This window comes from Corythoichthys intestinalis, chromosome 19 (genome assembly GCF_030265065.1).
Source record: "Corythoichthys intestinalis isolate RoL2023-P3 chromosome 19, ASM3026506v1, whole genome shotgun sequence".
NCBI classification, from domain to species: domain Eukaryota; kingdom Metazoa; phylum Chordata; class Actinopteri; order Syngnathiformes; family Syngnathidae; genus Corythoichthys; species Corythoichthys intestinalis.
The window spans coordinates 21269390-21293823 of NC_080413.1; the positions used below are offsets into that span (position 1 = coordinate 21269390).

The 24434-nt window shown below is 38.1% G+C and overlaps 1 protein-coding gene across 3 annotated transcripts in view; it reads left to right on the plus strand.

The window, feature by feature from the left end:
- Positions 1-24434, plus strand: part of slc24a4b (solute carrier family 24 member 4b) — a 63341-nt gene that overhangs the window by 14207 nt on the left and 24700 nt on the right. For all 3 annotated transcript variants that reach the window (XM_057822805.1, XM_057822804.1, XM_057822806.1), the window contains exon 3: positions 20003-20079. In XM_057822805.1, the coding sequence (XP_057678788.1) occupies positions 20003-20079 (77 nt within the window). The remainder of the gene's footprint in view (positions 1-20002; positions 20080-24434) is intronic.

Genomic DNA, 24434 nt, shown 5'->3' on the forward strand with positions numbered 1-24434 from the left:
ACTACTGGATTTTAAAAAAAAATAAAATAAAAAAGATTGGTAACTAAAAAGGCTTGGAATATCATATATACTGTGTGTGTGTGTATATATATATATATATATATATATATATATACACTGCTGGCTAAAAGTATTGGCACCCCTGCAATTCTGTCAGATGATGCTCAATTTACCCCAGATAATGATTTCAATTACGAATGCTTTGGTAATAATATCATTTATTTTGCTTGCGATGAAAAAACACAAAAGAGAATGGATTTTTTTTTTTTTTTTTTTTAATCGTTATCATTTTACACAAAACACAAGTATTGGCACCCTTTGAAAAATCATGTGATGATTTAATTTGTGTAATTAACAGCACCCGTTACTTACCTGTGGCACATAAGAGGTGGTAGCAATGTCTAAATCACACGGGCATCCAGTTAAAATGTATTAAAGTTGACTCAACCTCTGTCCTGTGTCCTTGTGTGGACCGCATTGAGCATGAAGAAAATCAAAGAACTGTCTGAGGACTTGAGAAGCAAAATTGTGAGGAAGCATGGGCAATTTCAAGGCTACAAGTTCGTCTCCAAAGACCTGAATGTTCCTGTGTCTACCTTGCGCAGTGTCATCAATAAGCCCATGGCACTGTGGCTAACCTCCCTAGATGTGGACGGAAAAGAAAAATTGAAGAGAGATTTCAACGAAAGATTGTGCAGACGGTGGATAAAGAACCTCGACTAACATTCAAACAAGTTCAAACTGTCCTGCAGTTCGAGGGTACAACAGTGTCAACCCGTACTATCCGTCGGCGTCTGAATGAAAAGGGAATCTATGGTAGGATACCTAGGAAGACCCCACTTCTGACCCAGAGACATAAAAAAACTAGGGCTGTCAAACGATTAAAATTTTTAATCGAGTTAATTACAGCTTAAAAATTAATTAATCGTAATTAATTGCAATTAATCACAATTCAAACCATCTATAAAATATGCCATATTTTTCTGAAAATTATATATATATATATTCTGTAAAATGTTGGAATGGAAAGATAAGACACAAGATGGATACATACATTCAACATACGGTACATAAGGACTGTATTTGTTTATTATAACAATAAATCAACAAGATGGCATTAACATTATTAACATTCTGTTAAAGTGATCCATGGATAGAAAGACTTGTAGTTCTTCAAAGATAAATGTTAGTACAAGTTATAGAAATTTTATATTAAAACCCCTCTTAATGTTTTCGTTTTAATAAAATTTGTAAAATTTTCAATCAAAAAATAAACTAGTAGCCCACCATTGTTGATGTCAATAATTACTTACACAATGCTCATGAGTGCTGAAGCCTATAAAATCAGTCGCACCCAAGCGCCAACAGAGGGCGGCAAAACTCCATAAAACAATTAACAAGTGGGCATTTCACTCTGTCATTTAAATCTGTCTGAGCGGGACATGTGCGTTAATTGTGTCAAATATTTTAACGTGATTGATTAAAAAAATTAATTACCGCCCGTTAACGCGATAATTTTGACAGCCCTAAAAAAAACAGGCTGGAGTTTGCCAAAACTTACCTGAGAAACCCAAAAACGTTTTGGAAGAATGTTCTCTGGTCAGATGAGACAAAAGTAATGCTTTTTTGGAAAAGGCATCAACATAGAGTTTACAGGGGGAAAAATAGGCCTTCAAAGAAAAGAACACGGTCCCCATAATCAAACATGGCGGCGGTTCCCTGATGTTTTAGAGTTGATTTGCTGCTTCTGGCACTGGACTGTTTGACCGTGTGCATGGCATTATGAAATCTGAAGACTACCAACAAATTTTGCAGCATAATGTAGGGCCCAGTGTGAGAAAGCTGGGTCTCCCTCAGAGGTCATGGGTCTTCCAGCAGGACGATGACCCAAAACACACTTCAAAAAGCACTAGAAAAAGGTTTGAGAGAAAGCACTGGAGACTTCTAAAGTGGCCAGCAATGAGTCCAGACCTGAATCCCAAAGAACACCTGATGAGAGATCAGAAAATGGCAGTTTGGATAAGGCACCCTTCAAATCTTGGAGACCTGGAGCAGTCGGCCAAAGAAGAATGGTCTAAAATTCCAGCAGAGCATTGTAAGAAACTCATTGATGGATGCCGGAAGCGGTTGTTCACTGTTATTTTGTCTAAAGGTTGTGCTACCAAGTATTAGGCTGAGGGTGCCAATACTTTTGTCCTGCCCATTTTCTGAGTTTTGTGTAAAATGATAATGATTTCATTTATTTATTTTTTTTCATTCTCTTTTGTGTTTTCATTTCAGGCAAAAGAAATGAAGATGTTACTAGCAAAATATTTGTAATTGCAATCATTTTCTGGGAGAAATTGAGCATTATCTGTCAGAATTGCCGGGGTGCCAATACTTTTGGCCAGCATTGTATATGTAAATACACAGTACACATGATTTGCATTAGTGGGACACAGAAAATCATGTGCATCAAGACACTGCAACAATATTCATGTTTATTTTACCTTCTGCCATCTGATGAAATAGCATTTAGTTGTTTGGAACTCCACAAATGGTCTGGAAAAGAGAACGTGGCTTGATGGATATATTTTAGTCTTCGCTACATTATATTAGCCTGTGCATAAAAATGACAAATTGTCCATTCTGTTGGAAATGCTCCTATTAATGAACTGCTTATGTGACGATTGTAGTAACGTACATATGGAGTTTGATTATTTTTGTTCAAATACTTGCTGTTACGGTCACTCTAACAGTTTTATAACGGTTAACAAAAATTTAAGATTTCATTTACACTCAATAAGCACCAAAAGGTTGTAGAGTAATTGATTGAATTATCCTTATCATTAGCTTTTGTCTTTTGTGTTTATAAATGCAAATGACAGTTGTAATGAAGTAGTAGGCCTACAACCGTTTTGTGTGTGGCAGCAAATGTTCTATTTTAGAATAAATCACAGTGATTCATTGCAGCCCGTGGTGATTCTTCCAGACTTAATCATCTAAAGAGTCTTTTCAAGCAACAACAAGCAATTATTTAACTAAATGTGGTGCAAGTCAATTTTAGGACTTGTTTTGTCTGTGTATCATACAGTATGGAGGACAGCAGGGCACAGACAATTTGGATGTCATTTAAAGTGTCACAGAATCCCCAGCGGGGCCGAACGGTTACTTCATTTCTTTTCACGACAGGCCCCCGTCCCTCTTGAATTATTAAAATCAGCAGTGTTGTAACCAACTATTAAGCACAGCCTAAAGAGTTTTCACCATTAAAATGAAACTGTTCAGCACCTGACTTGTCTTTGTTGCGCCGTAACAGCAGGGGCTAACTGAGTGAATGAATGGATTAAAATCCTGAAGGTTTTCTTCCACAGAAGCATAATCCTTAAAGATTACCTTTTTCTACTGCCCTGTTTTTCCCAAAAGTCCCCTCATGCACCAGACTGAACTTCGCTTTTCACATACCCTCATTAACTAGCAAGCATTTTAAACTCGACCCCCCACCCTCCGCACCGCTCTGCTTCGTCAGAGTGAGTCAGTCATATGACTCGTATCGTCTCAGAAATAATCCCGTCATGGACACACGCATTGCTTTGTTGGAAAACCGATTTGCTTTGTTGTCACCAATTGTCGGGCACATGATTCGATCTGATTGTTCCTGCAATTTCTCTTTCCTGGCAACAGATTTCCAACAACTCACATAACTTCATATCTTTTAAATTTTTTTTTTTTTTCCTTATCTACCATGCAGTGTTGATAATCAATTTATTCTATATAAAATGGCAACCTCACGTAAATTATTGGTATATTTAGCGAGTTCCATCCCCCCCCTTAGAGCACTTCTAACTTGGATCTGCAAAATATAGTGGTATGAAAAAGTATCTGAACCTTTTGGAATTTCTCACATTTCTCCATATAATCACCATTAAATGTGATCTGATCTTTGCCAAAATCACACAGATGAAAATACAGAGTCTGCTTCAACTAAAGCCACCCAAACTTTTATAGGTTTTCATATTTTAATGAGGATAGCATGCAAACAATGACAGAAGAGGGAAAAATAAGCGAACCTTCTGCCTAAGGAGACTTGGAGCAATTGAAACCAATTTTGACCAAACATTTTAAGCCAGGTGTGTGCCCAATCACTGATGAGTGGTTTAAAGCTGCCCTGGCCCACTATAAAACACACACCTGGTAAGAATTTTCTTGATGAGAAGCATTGTCTGATGTGCATCATGGCTTGGTCAGAAGAGCTGTCGGAAGACCTGAGATCAAGGATTGTCGATTTGTATAAAGTTGGGAAAGGGTACAAAACCATCTCTAAAAGTCTGGATGCTCATCATTCGACGGTCGGAGAAGTTGTCTACAAATGGAGAGAGTTTGGCACTGTTGCTTCTGTTCCAAGGAGTGGCTGTCCGCCAAATATGACACAAAGAGTTCATCGCAGAATCCTACAGAAAAAAGAATCCTACAGTGTCTTATAAAGACTTGGGGAAATCACTGACACAGTCCAATATCTCTGGGCAAACATCAACTATATGTAAAACTATGGCCTAGATAGGTGTTCATGGGAGGACTCCACGGAGGAAGCCACTGCTGTCTACAAAAACATTGTTGCTTAATGTTTGAGAGCAACATGATTTAGGGCTGCTTTGCTGCCTCAGGGCATGGACAGTTTGCAATCATTAAACTTTTGAATTTATTCTTCCATTATCAGGATGTTTTGCAGGAATACCTAAAGCCGTCTGTCAGACAGTTGGATGCTGCAATAAGACAATGATCCAAAACACAGAAGTTAAATCAACTTCAGAATGGTTTCAGAAGAACAAAATAGACGTTCTGGAGTGGCCAAGTCAAAGTCCAGACTCGAACCCCATTGAGATGCTGTGGCATGACCTAAAGACAGTGATTCATGCCAGACATCCCAGGAATCTGAACTACAGCAGTCTTGTAGAGAAGAATGGGCCAAAATTAGTCCTGATCGATGTGCCAGCCTGATCTGCAGCTACAGGAAGCATCTGGTTGAAGTTATTGCTGCCAAAGGGAGGGCCACAAGATATTAAATGTGATTGTTCACTTAGTTTTCCCCCTGCTGTCATTGTTTGCATACTATCCTCATTAAAATATGAAAACCTATAAATGTTTGGGTGGTTTTAGTTTAAGCAGTTTTTTCATCTGTGTGATTTTGACAAAGATCACATTGACCATTTGATGGTGATTTTATGCAGAAATGTGAGAAATTCCAAAAGGTTCCGATACTCTTTTTATACCACTGTATCAATGAATACTGTAATATGCACAGTAGGCCACAAGTTTCCCATCTGCCTGGTTGCTTATCTTCACAGTTCATATTCCAGACGATCATAGTTGACATATATAGGGATTTAAATTTTTATTTGTTTCAATTTAAATGTACAATTTCCAATAAATTTGATGAATTAGCTTTCAATGATCGCTTCTTGTAATGTAAACATGACGGGTACAAAGTTAAAATGAGTAAACTGGTTTCTTTGTAACTGTTTATGTGCCAGCAAAATTATGTAGTGTATGAATTACACAATCAAATGCTAGTCCTTCTTGTCACATTAAACGGAATAGCCTACTCATTGTTGTGTGATTGCTGATCCATTTGCTTGGCGGCTGTAAAAATCCGCTTTGCTGGGGAAAGTGTTTTACTATTAATATTTTGTAATAGCTTGAGCAACTAATAAGTGTGGTTGACCATTTCTGTGAGCAGCCTACATATCAGCTAGTTGACAACGACATCCATTTTTGTATTTGTTCTTTTAAAGCATTGTGTAAATAAACACCCCCTCAAGTCTGATTAAAACAGTACTTTAATGGTCCTACTGAAAAATTTCAGAAGATAACATGAATTCTTTTGAAAAGGGATGTCATGTCATGTGATCAGAAATCTGGCCGAACGCGCCCTTTTTTTTTTTTTTTTTTGCTTCAGAGGATCAGAATCTGGTGAAAAGGATCGGGGTTTTAATTTAAGAAATGTATATATACAGTGGTACCTCTACTTACGAAATTAATTGGTTCTGGAAGTTTCCTAACATTAATTCTGTAAGTAGACACGCGTTTTCCATGTAAATGCTCTAATCCATTCCAAGCACCCTAAAATTCAGACATAAATCTTTTCTAATGCATAAAAATGCACCAAAGTATGTAGCAAATACATGTTACAATTAGATTATTGCACAATAAGCGTAAAATCAGAGTTGTGCATAATGTAAAAGAAAGGATAAAAGTTAATAATTATGTAAAGCTGTCGGAAACGATGGCCGTATGAAGAGCACGCTGGGATACACATATTGTAGAGGTCCCGCTTACCCAATTGGTTGCCAGGAATGCTTAGGCAAAAGCCAATGGCAGAGCAGCTATACGTAAGTATATTACGTTCAGTAATCTTTGGGAGCTGTGAATACCAGCCATACTGTATTTTTGCCCTTTGTATCCTGAAATTTCTTCTGCAAGAAGAGGCAATATTTTCCCATTGAGGTGTCTTAACCTGAAAATTCTATTTGTAGAGACGCTCGTAAGTAGAGATCTCACACTCCCGCCTGCTGCTTTTCTTGGTCAGCTGTGCACTGGAGTTTGCTAGTTAAAGTTCGCTTTGATCTTGCTAGAGAAGCTTGGTAGCTCTACGACCAAAGGTGCAAATCTGTCAATCATCGTTTTTGGTTGCCTACATTTTTGGAAGGAAGTAGCAAGATTTTTTTTTTTTTTGTTCCTAATTAAATGAGAATAGGGGTGGGATTAAAAAAGTTTTCTTCCCACTCCTTTTCAGGCATGTAGTTTTGCTGCTCTTTTTGTTATGTTTATATGAGCTGTATATACTTGCTGTCTTGACAAGGAAAATAATGGCCTGAAATAAACAAATGAATGAAATGAAATGAAATCGTTTAGCTTGTTAGACACTAGCGGTAGTGTGCTGTAGCAACTCATTGTGTAAGTGAGAGGCTGTTCTCAGCAGCGTGAGCAGATATGAGTGGACTCACTCAATGAACCATGTAATAAAGAAGCATTTTTCTACGTTATTTTTGTTTAAAAATAATTCTCATTATGAAGGCAGCATGGTGGGATCATATACATCAGGGATGTCAGATTCCACAAAGGGCTGCAGTGGGTCCTGGTCCTTATTCAAACAGATCCAGCGCGGACAGGTCAACCAATGAGGTTTCTGATAAAACAAGCAGCACCTGACTGCAATCAATTGTAAGACATTAGATTGGTGAAAGGCTGTCCACCTAATGGGTTTGAACAAAAACCCACACCCACTGTGGCCCTTTGAGAACCAGTTAGTTGTGATACACATGAATTACTGTATACCAAATTAAAAAAAAAACATATACATCTATGGCGGAAAATACTCAGGTGACTTCCACTCTGAGACCCCAAATTTCAAAATTTTCCTACATGCATGTGTGATACATCATTGGAAAGGTTACAATCTAAATTTTCTGGGGGATGAAAAATTTTGAACAGGAGGGCGTTTTAAAAAAAAAAAAAAAAGGGCAAAACCTTAACTGGAGGTGAGAGCACAATTAAAGAGGCCATGATTTGAACAAGATATTATCGTGTACTTACCTCTTTTTGATCCAAAAACTCCATGTATCACCGAGTGTCAAGACACTGCTCTGAAAGGCCACAGCTGGATTTTGGGGGGAATTTTATGGGTGAAACATGGTAATATAACAAGGATCGCGATGCAGAAATCGCAGACTTCAAGGAGAGATCCAGATTTTCATTTTCATATATTTACCCTTTTAAACGTTTTTGTTTCAATTTTTTAGTTTGGATCGATTATTTATCGTCTAAAATATCGGAGAAATTAAAAAATACAATTAAGCTTTAGTTATGAGGTAGATATCCGAGACTTTTTTTTTACAGACACCATTTTTTTCATTGTGACGTAATTTGTTTAAAACTTTAAAATATGCGAGTGAATTATTTTGTAAAGTCGTTTTTTTTTTTTTTTTTTAACGAAATATTAGATACAGATAGATATAAAATATGTTATTATCAATTAATGATTCTAAGCTAAAAATGACATTTTGAATAATGAATTGAATTACTTTCGTTTTATGGCAGGGTTTAAACAAAAGCGGTTGCGCGACGTCTGTAAATGGGGGTTTCCAGGGTAAAACAGACAAAAATATTTCGGGGGCTTAATGTGCCATGAATCTGCTATGGCGGCATATAAACATATTGTCCTAGCAAACACAACAGTTGTTTTAGCTTAAAATACAGCAGTTTCTTTTAAAGAGGAGTGCAAGAGCAGAAACTGCATTTTCAGCCTTGTCTTTGTTTTCCGCCATATATTTTCCTGTTTTCTATTAATCAGCACTAGAACCTACGTAGGGTTTAAAAACTACAGCTGTTTCTCCCAAAATAACTCATTATGTACTCACAAAACTGAACTAATCTCATACCTGAAATTGTGCATTACTGACATCTGCTGGTGACCGTGCGTCAGTAAAAATTGATAAGTAAATAGTAAAATTGTTTCCGAGCTTAAAATTTACAGTTTCATATTTTTAAAACTTTTTTTTTCGGGATTAGTTCTAGACTTTTTAACGGCAGATTCTCAAAATCAGGTGACTTTGACTCTGGTGCAAAAATATGTGATCGGGACATCCCTACTTGTGAAGCCATTGCGACTCTTATGTGACTAGGGCAATGCAAATGTACTTCTTAGTGGTAGCGTAGACGATCTCATGAGAGTGCCCAAAATGAGTATGAATTTTCATTTACTAAGAGTACAAGTACCGTTTATAATCACTTGACATATTTTGCGGAGTAGATGTCCAGTGGGCAAACACTAAAAATCCACTGCATCCCAATGCAAGCCAAATAAACATGTAATCCCCTGTGTTGACGCCACAGTGGACCATGGCTGGCAAAGAGGGCTACGCCTTGAGAGGGAAGCGCTAGGTGTAAATGGATGCAGGCTAGATGGGATGAGAGGGATCTCTGTAGGCGTGTTTATGTGCTGAGCGAGCGCAACTACTGAGGCTCCATTTTAACTGTGCTGCATAGATAACACTTGACTTCCCTTTCCTTATCCTTATTGGTAGAGACTGCGCTAGGTGCTGCTGCTGATTTGACATTCATCTTAAGTGCCTTTGTATTGATGCTCCTTCTTGAACGCAATACCTTCAGTACAGTGTGAGGCTCTACAGTGAAGGCTAGTCAATTTTTGTGTGATTACTGGCTTCCTGCATTTACATTGTGGCTCCCTCAGCGTTCAAGATGTGCTAGTTTGGACAGTTATGTTACGACCTATTTTACAAGTCATTAAAATTTCAATAAAATTGTCTGTTCACACTGTTAACCTTGTTGCTGAGAACAGTTTGCTAAACGTGATGCATACAAAATCAAAGTTAATTTCAGTGTTAAACAGGGGTGAAAGTGGCTAGAATTTCTTGCCGGAACTACCCGACCTGAAGGTCGCAAAGGAGCCATAAATTGTATTTATTTATTTATTTTCTTTCATTTTTTTTCCTTTTTTTTTTTTGTGTGTGGGGGGACAGAAGGGGGGGTCAAACCATTTGAAATACTGAAATGCAAAGAACTGTTTTAGCACAGTTATTTCTATAATACATACAAAAACTGATTTTCATTCAAAATTATATTTTTTCAATGATTGCGAAATAAAAATTAACAAAAACAGCAATAACCCCAACCTTCATCTCCTAATTTTTATTTTCCCTCATTTCCTCACATACTAAATGCCAAATCTCAATTTTAACTACTTAAGAACATAGGATGTATATTAAAATTAATGTAAACATTTATTTATTATTATTTTTTAATAATAAAGGTAATATACAGGATGACCCAAAAAAAAAGTTTACACTCAATTGACTGCTTGTTTAAAAGCCATTGAAACATATCTAAATAGGTTGTCATGCTTAAGTGATTCATTAAGGTCACTCAATGCAGCTGGTAATCTCTCGTCTCTACAATTCCTGTGCTTCTGCTGAAAATGAAGAAAACTTTAGCTGTACCTGAATTGCTGCGTGCCGGTCTGACACCTACTGAGATTGCAGCAAATCTGAGAATATCCAGATGTGCAGTCTACAAAGTTAAAAAGAAGCTGAAAGATACTGGAACAGCCTCACGAAAATCTGGGTCTGGAAGTGCCGATCTGTGCGGACCAAAAAGTTGATTGACAAGGTGATATGTGGCCACCCCAGAGTCCAGATCTCAATCCCCTGGATTATAGCATATGGGCAACTGTGGAGGACAGTGCCTGTAAGAAGCCACAAACTTCTGTGGCAGCCTTGGAGAGGTCCATTGTTAGATCTTGGGAAAAGATGACAGCATCCTACATAAAGAAGACCTGTCAAGCGTTCCGCAGGCGCCTGGAGGCTGTTGTGACACTTAAGGGAGGACACATTGAAAAATAGAGTGTACTGTACATGTTCTTTACAATAATGTCTAATTTGTGATTAAATTCTAATTCTAAGATGAATAAACATGGCATTTAAGTTGTATTATGGCAGTGTAAACTTTTTTTTTGGGTCACCCTGTAAGTAACATACATTCAGAAAAATAAGTACAAATGACTTCTATTATGCAGAGTGAAATGGAAGATATTTTGAAGATCGCGCAAACATTGACTTTTTTAAATCATAAGGAAATGAATACCGGTAAATAGCCTAACATAAATGAACAAATCTAAGTCCAAAGTGCACATCGACAGCTAAGATGTTCTGAACCTCCCCATCAGAGCAAATGAAATTAATATGAAAAAATAAGCCTCCTCAACTCTTTCGTTGCTCTTAAAGATTTGATCCATATATGTTGCATTGCCCTTTTTTCCCCTCACTAATTCAACCTTTTTTTTTCCCCAATCACAGCTAACTATCTTTGCTGATCACATGTCAAGCTACACAAGCACTTTATTATGCTTGCTGTTAACACTTGTGTATGTAAATCTGATGTTGCTAGATTGTTTTCTTCTTGGAGATCAAATTCATGTGTGAGAGCTTAGCAATTTTTTTTTTTTTTTTTTTTTTTTTTTTTTTTTTTTTTTTAACATAGCGTTTTGACAATTGCCCCATATTTTCGGAATCAAAGCAATGTGTACCGGAACAGCTTTCAGGCCCTGAATCTTGAACCGGAACTGCGTTCCTGACAGTTCTGGCACGTGCGTAGCATTTTGTTGCAACCTCAGAGGCTGTTTAGATCTCGGCTAATGTTAAAACTGGTTTGGAACATCTGGTGTAAAGAATCGCCATATCGCATCAGCTTTGGGCAGCCAATTTCATGTGGCGCACTTGATAAAGAGCGCCTTGGTGTGATGAAACGAACATGTTATGTGAAACAAAACAATTTGGCAACACTGCAAATGTGGAGAACTGCGTTCTGGGTTTTCACCATGGAAAAGCTGGAGAGGTGGCATGTAATGGATTTTAAAAATTGTTGGAATACAGAGATGAGTGAGAAGCACACACTTTGACATGTCCATTAAAGCTATATTTGTGTTAATATTGAACTTCAGAAAAATTGTAAAAATAAATAAACTGTTTTGTTGCACATGCCTACATTGTTTTTCCAACACATTAGAACATGTCATTTCACAACAATGAATCTTCTGGTCCAACAATTTAAACACATGTTCACCGATCATACACAAATGCCACCTAGTAGGACTTCATGCTTAACTATGCGCGTATGTGTGTTCGTGTGGAATGGTATGTCTTTTAGTGCTTAAATGAACATGTGAGCATTGTTCCACATGTGACATAAGCATGTGGATGTATTGACCCACCAAGAGAAGAGGAAAATGGTGTGCATGCGTGCATGCTTTGTAGTCGACAGCCATAGATTGCATTTCGACAAAAGCAGCTAAGGCAGCTAATTATTTTAATAGGCCAATAATGAATCGAAATCATTCAGTTGCTACTTTCTGGTGTACAGGTCCAGTGTCATCCTGTAGATCAGTTAGCTTTGTGATGAAGAGGTTGTTAGAAACATTATGAGTTTTATGTTTGTCTCAAACTGTATGTAAGATTTGACTGCAGTGTGAACAGTCTGGTGGAACAAACGTCACGAGAGGCCAAACTATTATGTAATGCCTCCATTGTCTGCAATATTCCAAAATTCTGAAGAAATGAGTGTTGATGGTTGGGAGGATTTGTTTTTATTGCAGTCACATCCCACATTTTTATTCCATGCAACCTTTTAGCTTTGGTCTATTGTTCAGAAAAGGACAGAAAATAAATTTTAAAAAATGTACCGTATTTTTTTTGACAATAAGTCGCACCTGAGTATACGTCGCACCAGCCCAAAAATGCGCAATGAAGAGGGAAAAAAAATATACTCCGGTGCGACTTATATATGTCGCATTTTTGGGGTAAATTTACTTGATAAAATCAAACACATAGAACAGATATGTCATCTTGAAAGGCAATTTAAAATGAAAATACAATAGAGAACAACATGCTGAGTAAGTGTACGGTATGATGTTACATAATGCATGAACAACGAAATACGAACGTGGCCGGTATGTTAATTTAACATAGCTATTAAGTTATTCAGATAACTATAGAATGAAAAACATGCTAACAAGTTTACCAAAACATCAATGTCACTCCAAAACATCAAAATATCATGTGAAATGATATAATAATGTGTTAATAATTTCACACAGTCTCTCCTGAGTATGTCGCACCCCCTGCCAAACTATGGAGAGAGAGAGAGAGAGAGAGGTCGGGGGACAAAAAAAACCTGTGACTTATAGTCAGAAAAATACGGTAATACCTCTTTGCCAGACTCATTCAAAACTGGGTTTCTTTGCAAAAAGACAATATTTGACTCTTGCATCCCAACCATTGCTGAGTCATTGTAAGTAGTGTTGCACAGATACCATTTTTTTGGCCCCGATACCTGGCTGTGCAGTATCGCCCGATACCTGGCTTCATTTGAAAAGTATAAATATAGAGCTACATACTTGGATGTGAAATCATTGCTATCGTGGCTTTGTCCGGCTGCTGCCTACCGTTGTGAAACAGGAAAAAGAGAATCCAGTAGAACATTTTATTGCATACATGATATGGGTGACAATAGTTAAAAAAAACAACCTTTGGTTCTCAAAGGCCAAAAAATGCTAAATTCGGGAAATTAAAACATGTATAATACTAGACGAACAGTAAGAAAGTAAAAATACAATGACATTTTTTAAACCCTTAGTTTTGGCTATCAAAGGCTAAACAGTGAAACTTTTATGAAATTTTAAATAATAATAATTGACCACAGCATCCTGTCTCTCTATTAGCCTCCCTCTTTGTGCACCAGCAGCAACACACACTTAGCCGCTTAGCTTACTTTGCTTACTTCTACAGCACTTTGATTGAAACCAGTCTGAAATTACTGTGGCATTTCTTTCAGTAAAAGACAATAAAAGTAGACAAAGTGAACTGACCAGGCATTGTTGCTCCGGTCCAGCTCCCTTCCTCTGGATAGTAGTCCTGCTGTTGCAGCCTCAAACTCTTTGTGTTCGTTCGCATGTTTCGTCTTCAAATGTTTTATCAGGTTCGAGGTATCAAAACCGGCCGATTTAACGCCACGTCTCGAAACTTTCAAGCCGGAAATCTTGTATGCAGCCATTGTACTCGACGGAAATTCTATGCTGAAATATTTCCAGACCGCCGACATTTTCCTCTTAGTATTTGTTCTCCATATGAAAAAGCTGCCCCGGCATTGGTTTGGAGTGGCTATTGGCCTGCTCTCATTGGTCTGGAGCAGGTCAATAGTGATAGATAGCTGCTTGGCATTCAAAGTGATCACGCGTGATCACACAACGCGGACCGTAGTGAGCATCAGGCGAAAGAAGGCTGCAGTCAAGTGTTATAATACTGGACCGGTAACTGGTATCGGTGCCCTATTTGTTGGTACTCGCCGATACCAATAGCATCATTTTAGTGCTGGATCGGCCAATACTGGTGTCTGTATCGGTGCCTATTTAATTGTAAGGGTAGATATGACATTTTGATTGCGTTTGGAAAATGTCGGAATCGTTCACCCTAGGTTTCCAATTACTTTGACTTTATTAGGCTTTATCAACATTCTCCTTCAACACTGTTACTTTTAATTCAATTCAGTTTTATTTGTATAGCCCTATATCACAACAAGGTTGTCTCAAAGGGCTTTGCAGAGGCAATATGATACACAGTCAGAAACAGCAGATGAAATAGAGATGAAATAAATAAAGGTCAAGTCCTGGGCATTCCCCATCCTTTGACCCTCCATGTCGGCAAGGAAAAACACCAAAACTATTTGGGAGAAATGAGAAACCTTGGGGAGTACCACTCCCAGGACGGATAGACAGGATGCACCAGGACTGCTAATGGGAATTGGCAGACGGAGTTAAAGTTTGTAAAGATGCAATAGAGTAAGGGAATAAGGAGAGGTCCATCTAGCCAGATGAGGGGGGGGGGGGGGGGTTGAGGACGTCCATCCAGCCAGTGGTCCGGATAGTCAGGAGGCTGCAGCTGAAAAATAGCCACTCCCCTCCGGGGAGGGGGGAAAGGAGACACCAGGTGACTAGTGATGAAGAGACCAGTCGACCAGATATTAAAATTAGAAAATAGAAAAAGAAAAAGGAGATAGGACTCAGTGGCTGTACCTCCCCCAGCATTATAGCTTCTAGTCCAGCTTAGACTGAACTGTGAGTCTAGTCCGATTTCAACTAGCCTGACCATAAGCTTTGTCGAACAGGAACGTTTTTAGTCTAATCTTAAATGTGCAGACTGTCTCGGCTTCTTTAATACTAGCTGGAAGCTGATTCCATAAAAAAGGAGCTTGGTGGCTAAAGGGTCTAGCTTACTTTTAGAAACCCTGGGAACTACCAGTAGACCTGCATTCTGAGAACGGAGTGTTACGTTGGGGCGGTATGGAACCAGAACATCGGTGAGATAAGATGGCCCCAACCCGTTAATGGTCTTAAATATAAGAAGGAGGATTTTAAATTTAATTGTAAACTTGACTGGAAGCCAGTGAAGGGCCTGGAGCACAGGGGTGATATGCTCTCTTCTATTAGTTCCAGTTAAAGGTCTTGCTGCTGTGTTCTGGACTAGCTGAAGACCTATTAGAGAACTTATAGGAGAAGCTGCAAGTAGGGAGTTACAGTAATCCAATCTAGATGTAACGAATGCGAGAATTTTTCTGCATCGTTTTTAAACAAAATATTTCTAATTTTGGCTATGTTGCGCAGGTGAAAAAAGGCCGTTCTGCAGGTTTGTTTAATATGAGCTTTAAATGAGAAGTGTGGGTCAAATAGAACTCCTAGGTTTTTAACTGTGGTGCTGGAGGCTACACTTACATTGTCCAGAGTGACTATCTGGGCAGTTAAAGGGTCTCTCACACTTTTTGGGCCTATTATAAGGACTTCTGTCTTTTCAGTGTTAAGTAGAAGATAATTAGGTATTTATACTGTATCTCGGACGCAGGCGCTCAGTTTATCCACTTGCCTGATCTGCTCAGGTTTAATTGATAAATACAGTTGTGTGTCGTCGGCGTAAAAATGAAAGTTAATGCTATGTTTTCTGATGATATTACATAAAGGAAGCATATTCAGCGTAAACAAGATGGGCCCGAGGACTGACCCTTGTGGCACAACATAACTGACTCCAGAGTACGGTGATGATTGCTGGTTTATATTGACAAACTGGTACCTATTAGATAAATATGATTTAAACCTCTTTTTAAACCCCTTTTAGCCTGGGACAAAGTATTTCAAGGAACTTAGAAGACAATAGGAGGTACAATACCCTTCCCAATATAGTTGTACTGCAGAGCTGTTTCATAAAATCCTCAAACTTCTTGTGAGCAGTCTGTGTGGTCTTCTAATGAGCTGATAAAGGGAGCCGATGGGGGGATGGAGTGGATTGCGCAGACAGAAAAGTTATTTCTTGCATAAGCAGCCCAGAAAGACGTCCAAACAGAGAATCTGAGGGTTATTTTTAGATTTGTAGCTTAGCTTCTCAAGAAGACTTTTATATATATTTTTTTCTGGCCTTCTCGCCTTATGCTGGTCATCACTTTCATTTCCGATTTTGTGGCTTATTTATGTGGTTGTTTCAGCTTCGTGTAAATGTAGTTTTTCCTCAAATTACACTGATATATGTATACATATCGGTGTACATATATTTTATCCTAACAATGTTGCTTTATGAATATTTTCTGTAATTGTTTTGACATCCAGGCATAGGAATGCATGTTTTTGACTTAAAAGTGTGGGTGTAATTAACATATTCCAATTAAGATATCTGCCCTTTGAAATGTGATTTTTTTTTTTTATCCTGCCAACCACTTATTTTCCATGGCAAAGTGACTTTAACTGTCCAAACACTGTCGGTGTGGGCCTATTTAAAGGCGTCATTTGAGATTTGTCGCTGAAGTCATCCCCGTCCTCTCGTGCTCATCTGTCCTTGAGTGGGGAAAGCTGCTGCGTGTTTGTCCGGTGCACGCTGTCTGGTTTGGTGTCAGTGTGGACTTGGAGATGACCAAAGCTGACCTGAAAACACCTATGCAGTCACACACTGTAAATAGCCACTCACTAAACTATTTGTTGTGAGAGGCGGTGTGACGTGCAACTATAGAACTTAATTCTCGCTTGAATTATTGATCCGATGACTCTATTCAGAGTATTTGCTTGTGGGAAAATGTGTTTTACTGCATAACTCCAGTATATAGTGTCGTGAGTAAGTTTGTTTAAGCTTTTATTGAAGTATCGGTAATCACTGTGTTGGTATTTCCGTTAATTCAGCACCTACATTAGATAGTAAGAATTGAACTCTTGGAGGAAGAAAAATATTTTTATTTTTTTGCGGATAGGCATCCGAAATCTTTGTTCTTATAGTGCAGTTTGAGTTTCAGATGTAGAGAGGAGGAAGATGGCGACATATTGGACAGAAACTATGAAAACCGTGTGCCTAATAGTCTTATTTAGTGTGTCAGTGTTTATGGGCTGGATGCATGAAGCGTGACTGACATCGCATTTGTATCAGAAATGTGCTATCATTTTCTGTGAACATTATTTTCTCATAGTTCTAATTCTTTGAGCAACCATCTTTCTCATGAAGGTCATTTATACTACGTCTTCTCTTTAAAGGCTGAAATACACTCTCTAAATCCTGTGAAAACTAAAACACTCAACTTTGGCGTGACGAAAAGCATGCTTCTGCTAGGATAGGATTGTTAAAAGGCACTTAGGTGTTCAATGTTCAAAGCCACAGTTTACCATGATGCAAAAACACAAGCAGTATCTCTTGGAGCCGAGTGAGTGTAAGAAATGTTCTACTGGACTCGATATAGCATGGGGCGGAAAACAGACAAGACTGAAAAAGCAGTTCCTGCTCCTGCACCCCTCTTCAAAATAAACTGCTGTATTTTAAGCCAAAAAAACTTGTGTTTGATAGAACAATATGTCTATATGCTTCCATAGCAGATTCATGGCGCATTACGCCCCCAAACTATTTTTAATTTGTCCATTTTACCCTCGAAACCCCCATTTACAGACGTCGCGCAACCGCTTTTGTTTCAACCCAGCCATGAAAAGAAGGGAAGTAATTATATTTATTATTTAAAATGTCTATCATTTTTAATAATAATAATAATACATTTGATTTATAACGCACTTTACATTTGAAAAACAAATCTCAAAGTGCACTACTTTTAATGTGGGACAACGCGCTGATGTCACGTGCGTAGAGGAAGAAGCAATAAAAAAACAAAACAAAAAAAACTTACCGCAGCCGACAGCCGCTACAAACTACGCCGACGTTGCTAAAAACTACGCCCGCACGATGCTAGTAGCGGGTAGTGTCCGATGCGTCTCATAGATATCACATGCATTTAGGACTAGATGCGAAATGACAGACTCAGCCGCGTCTGGGCAGCGTTAGTAAACAGCCGCCATCTTTAAGCAGTAGACTTCTCATCGCTAATAAATATAACGTTACTGTCACTCACTCACGTAACGTTAGTCCTTCGGAGGGCTAGGTTTCTATTGATTATGACCACTGTCGATGCGTGGCTAACGTGTCTTACATACAGGCTTTATTTAATCGGTAAAAACACAGCGCTGTAGAGTAGTGAGGGTGTAAAATTAAAACATAATAAAGCTAACTGTCACTTTTAGCTCAGTAGTCATTGCTGAATAAAACACCAAGTAGCACTGGTCCCTAATGTGCTCCAACACAGCAGGTATCATGCATTTATTTTGAACACTGCAAAAACTTAAAATCCTATCAGTACTTACAGTTTAGACTAATTTATAACTTAACTAGAACCTAAAAATAGCTTGACACAAATGGAAATTAAATTGAAACACGTGGGGAAAAACACGTAGCTTTCAAGTGATGTGTGTTATCAAGCGTAATTACATTTTTAGGTAAGAAATGTTTGTTTTTGTTTTTTTTATAAGATCTAGAAGTTTTTTGAGTGAAAGCAGTGATTTTTTTTTTTTTCTAGTCCCATCTTAGACGCAATTGTTGGCTGTTTTCAACAATGTACAGCGAAAATAAAGACATTGATTGACTGAAAATGGTTAGATATTGGATTAAATGTCTTTCTCATGTATATTTATAATTGCTCTTTACCTAAAAAAAAAAAGTTTTATCCGATTACTCGATTAATCGATAGAATTTTCAGTTGATTACTCGATTACTAAAATATTCGATAACTGCAGCCCTACTCATAACTATCGCTTAATTGTATTTTTTCGTTACGTCCCCCCCCCCCCCCCCCCAGGCCCCCCCCCCCCCCATATTTGAAAGGGTAAGAATATGAAAATGAAAAGCTGGACCACTCCTTGATGTCTGCGATTTCTGCATCGCGACCCTTGTTATATTACCATGTTTCACCCATAAAATCCCCCCAAAAATCCGGCTGTGGCCATTCACAGCTGTGTCTTGACACTCAGTGATACTTGCTACACGGAGTTTTTGGACCGAAACCAGGTAAGTACGCGATAATATCTCGTTAAAGTCATGGCGTCTGTAATTCTGCTCTCACCTCCAGTTAGGGTTTTGCTGTTTACAAAATTGTTTTTTTTTTAAATGCCCTCCAGTTCAAAATTTTTGTTCCCCCAGAAAATTGAGATTTGAAGCTTTCCAATGATGTATCACACGTGCATATCGGACAATTTTGAAATTTGGCCAAATTGGGGGTCTCAGAGTGGAACTTCAAGTCACCTGAGTGTTTTCCGCCATGGACATTTAAGAGCAGAATCAACTTAATATTAACAGACAGATTTATTTGTAGTACATTATTATAATCACTCATTTACCTTCCGGGCTTTCTTCCATTTGGTGCCATACAGAAAGTTGCAATGTGGCAGTGTTGTCAAATAAAAAGCAATGGGGCATTCAAGAAGCATACAGATGACCAAGTCTGATATGAGGACATGTTACGTTTGATGCAGTGTTACAAATACTGTGCCTCTTCATGTGTGCACAGAGTATGAAATATACTGTTTATGTAAACACACAACAGTGAGATTAGGACAGATGCAATGTGAAGTCTCAGGTGAGTGCTGTTCCACTTCATGAGTCCATATGTGACTACGGCCCAAAACGTGCCTTTATTTTTACTCTGTAATCACAACGCATCAATCCTGACCCTCTGGTAAACCAAGAAGTAATCAAACAGGCTTGCTTTTTCACTTATTGAAGATTTATGGAAGGTATTTGCAAAGATAATACTGTGTGCATGGACACTAATACGACCTAGATTTTTGGAAACATTTTTTCCTACTTTATAAACACACATACTGTAGAAACCTTGCATTTTTTATTTACTTATGTGTTTGACTAACATCTACATTTGTGTCAAAATATTTTCTGCAAGTGCTACCAACTTGAAGAAAAAATCAAGAAGGTGGCAAGTTTTAAGTGCAGTAGTGGAAGGGATAAAGTAGCAGGGTGATGATGGTGGCAGCGGACACGTGCCCCGCTGTCACGCCGCCGATGTCGTTTGTTGACCGTGACATTTCCTCTCTCTCCAGCAATACACGAGTTCCCCGATGACCTTTTCACCAACAACGAACGAAAGAGCGGTGCCATCCTGCTGCACATTGCGGCGGTAAGAGACCAACTCTTTGTAGTTTTTTTTTTCGTGCATCACTCGAAGCGAAATCAACCTTTTGGGTTCTTGAGGAAAAACCAGTTTCAGTTATTGCAGGTTTGACAAATGAAGCTTGTAGAAAACAGTGATCAATGTTTTTGGCAGCATATGTTCAAGCAGTTGGTTGAAAATGTGTTGTAATCATTTTGAAGCACTCACTCAAATCCAATGATGCAGGTCATAAATTGCATATACTGCTAATGTACAGCGTGCAAGCAAGAGCTATCAAATATTAATTCAGCATTCTGGAGTGTTGGAAATGAAGTCATCCCAAATATTCATTAAGTATTTAAAGTAATTCTCAAATGGTGGTTGTGTTTTTAACGTTGGTGTGAATCATAATCTTGCTCAGACACTTGAAAATAAAGATGAGACAGTTTTGGGTTATTACTGCTGTCATGTTCTATATATGGATTTTGAACAACGGGACCCAATTTTTTTAATTTATTTATTTATTTTTTTATGAACAGTTTGAACAGTTACAATTTTAATACAATATGGTTGGAATTTGTTCACTAAACCGTCATGCACTGTTAAGTTTTCTATTTTAGTGGATTTAAGAATGAAATGCATGTTAGTTTACACATTTTTGTAGTTTGTAAGAAATGCACAATAGCTTTAAGTCATGTGTATATTCTTTATATAAAAAAACAAAATTCAATAAGAATAATTAGATCATTCGTCATTTTCCATAATTTTCAAAATATGATCTACTTTTTTTCCCCTCATTCTGAATCCGGCGTCTTATTTGTTTTATTTAGGTTAATAGGTAACACTTTATTTGATGGTGGTGTCATAAGACTGCCATAAGACCGTCATAATTATGACATGACACTACCATGAGCATTAATGAATGCTTATGACCGATATCATTAAGTATCATCCGGCAAATTATGTCACTAACTCTATGTCCAACTTGGATATTTTGCACCCATTCAAAAGTGAGATAATTTTCCAGATAACACTAAATTACATAATGTTATAAGCACTCATTAATTCTCATAACACTCATGTCATAAGTATGATGTTCTTATGACGCTTTATGGCGTCACTGTCAAAGTGTTACCAAATACCATAGATAGCAATTAATGAAACAATCGGAACAGTAACTGAAGAAATAATTAGTACAGAACATGAGTTTTTATTGTCATTTCCATCTTTAGCATTGCAATGCATCCTAGGAGGCATGTTGGATGACAACACTGTTGACAGCAGGTGACAGCAGAGGTTGACTGTCTCCCCCAAGGGAGCAGTGAGGCCAAATGAAGCTTCTTGAAGCAATGAAGCTAATTAGCTGCAAATTAGCTAATTTGCTTAGCTGCAAATTATGCTTAGCTGCAAATTAGCTAATTTGCTTAGCTGCAAATTATGCTTAGCTGCAAATTAGCTAATTAGCTGCAAAGCTTCATTGCTTCAATAAGCTTCATTTGGCCACACTGCTCATGTTCATGGTGGTTCATTTGGTCAAAGACAGTCTTATGATGCCACTGTCAAATTGTTACCGGTTAATATCTTTTGGTGTAAATATCCCGTCTTACTGTGAGGAAAGCTGCGGCTTATAGTCCAGTGCGGCTTATCTATGAACAACTGCCATTTTCGTGTCAAATTTTATGGGTGCAGGCTTATAGTCAGTTGCGCCTTATAGTCCGAAAATTGCGGTATGTGGTGTCTTCTGTAAATTAGAACTGCCTAGACAGTATTATTTATTATTTTGACAAATTATGAAATATCTTTAGCAGTTGTTGAATTTACCAACATTTTAAACTAAGTTTTAAGCTAATCTTTTATGTAAAAAATCTGGCAGAGCTGCATTTTAAATAATGGTCCAAAATCTATGTATACTAAAATAATTATCTTGTCTATTTGAACAGCCTATAATAGGAGTGGGAACCTCTTGGTACCTCACGATACGATTTGCGATACAAAGCTCAGGATAACGATGATCTGATGATTTGGCGATACAACGATTATCAATACATAGGTCAGGAAATCATTCTAGGATATTCTACAAGCAACTTATAAACAGGAAAAACATTTTCATTCTTCGGCTGTGTGTTTATCACTAGTAGACGTCCAATCCATTTGAACTGGGAGGGTGGCAGCGAATGAACGAATCCCTCCCACATTCGTTCATTCGCTGCCATCCCTCCCACTTCAAATGGATTTGAACGTCTATGGCCGTCGGTGGCAGCCAATGCCAAGCAATGAGGTAATTTTAGGCCATTTAAGGTCATTTACCTCTTGATTTCCAGTTACTTCCTGTTGATTTTGGGGTATTTTATGGGTCATTTCCTGTTTATTTTGAGTTGGAGAACAGGGAGAGACCTGGGAATCACCCAAATAAATAGGCAGTGACTCAAACTCAATAGGAAACGACCTGTAAATGCCCTAAAATGAACAGCAAGTGACCTGTAAATGCCCCGAAAATCGGACCGAATGACTGTGAATGCTCTGGCCCAGTCTAAATGGATTGGGCGTCGAGCACCGTCAATGGCAGCCTTAGAGTTAACTAAGACACTATTATGGTGGAAGATTTTGGTAGCAATTGGATGGTTCTTTTTATTTATTTATTCATTTTTTTTAAAACATTGACAACTTTTTAAAAACGATATCTCGATTCTTGACAGGAGGATATCGATAACCTTTTGGGATACAAAGTATCACGATAAATCACCATTTCGATATTTTGTCACACCCCTAACCTATAATGTGGGCTTCTTTAGATCGGATCAAAGTAAATTGTGACAGGTGGATGACCATTGTAGTGTAAGCCTGTAAGGAAACCATACACTGGTTACCTTGTGCTTTCTAGTAGAAGAGCATTGATTTGTTCAGCTTTTCACTACACATTGCTGACATTTCTGAACAAAGATGAATTATTATCATAAATGACAATTTTTTAATTTTTTTTTTTGCTCCTATTTAGTTCTGTTCTCGCAAAGCACACTGTGTATAATTCTAAATTGGTGTGCAAAGTAAACTGGAACTACTGTACTATAGGACATGGCATGACTGTGTAGGCAATCCTGTCATTTGACCTATTATGTGCTCGGCCTTGACAGCAATAAGAGCACATTTTAAACGGCAGTGGAGGTGTAATGTGTGCTACCTCGCTCTTACTGCATGCTTGAGCACTTAACCAGAGAAGCGGAGGAGTAATGTCCCCTTAACACAGTGAAAACACAGATGGGCTCTGAAGTTAAAAGAAAAGAAAACATAGCCGTGCAAAACTGTGAGCAAAATTTGAATGTAGCCACGGTTCATTCAATGGGTAATGACTAAACTTTGGTGCAAATTTTTCTCATTAAAAGGCAAAATCTTGAGCAAAACTAAAACCTCTTATTTCCGAGCATTGTACTATGCTCCTCAGGTCTGTTCAAGCTGAATTTAAGGCAGCTGTGTGTTACACTTCCACTTGCCAACACTAAAATAACTTTACCTTGACATACTGTCAGCTCAGCTTTACTCTTCTGTGCCTGCGCTGCCCCCTGTGGATAGCATAGAGCACAGCAGCAGAAGCTGGAGTCCTTGCACCTGATCTATAATTTATAAATTATACCTCAGCCACCAAAATAGGCTGCTGCGCACCCCCTTCAACTCCCTTGAGAGCGTGAGCATGCAAACTTCTCCTTGGGGGCCGATACTCTTTTCTGAATTGGATGCAAATCGTGAATCCTTACTGGAAAATTGACACTGGTGGAAAAGTCCATCATTGTACATACATACAACAGTACCTTTACAGTATGTCGGTTTTAATGTTTCTAAAAATTGAAAAATTGGCCGAAAAGGTTTGAAAATCTGCCTTGGCATCCATGTCATTCACGGTCTGTCATGGTTCGGTATCTCGTCTTCACAGTGTGGTCACTAAATTAGGTCTGGGCTATATACATACATTGAATTTGACGATATTGTTTACATCTATATAGTTCAAATATGGCCCTTACAGGGTATAATTTCATAGAAGGTACGCTTGTTTTTGTACAGTATTTGATTTTAACATTTTTTTCCCCCCCATGAGCCGGTTGAGGAAACCATTTGATTCCGCTGAAATACATACAATAAAAGTTATATTTGGTTTTGACTTGGACTGAACAATTGTTCTCATACCAATGAAAATATTAGAATCATGACATATATGGGGGAAAACACGGACAAGGCTGAAAAAGCAGCTTCTGCTCTTGCACCCCTCTTTAAAATAAACTGCTGTATTTTAAGCCATAAGAACTGTTGTGTTTGATAGTATATGTCTATATGCTGTGATAGCAGTTTCATGGCGTATTAAGCCCCCGAACTATTTTTAATTTGTCAGTTTT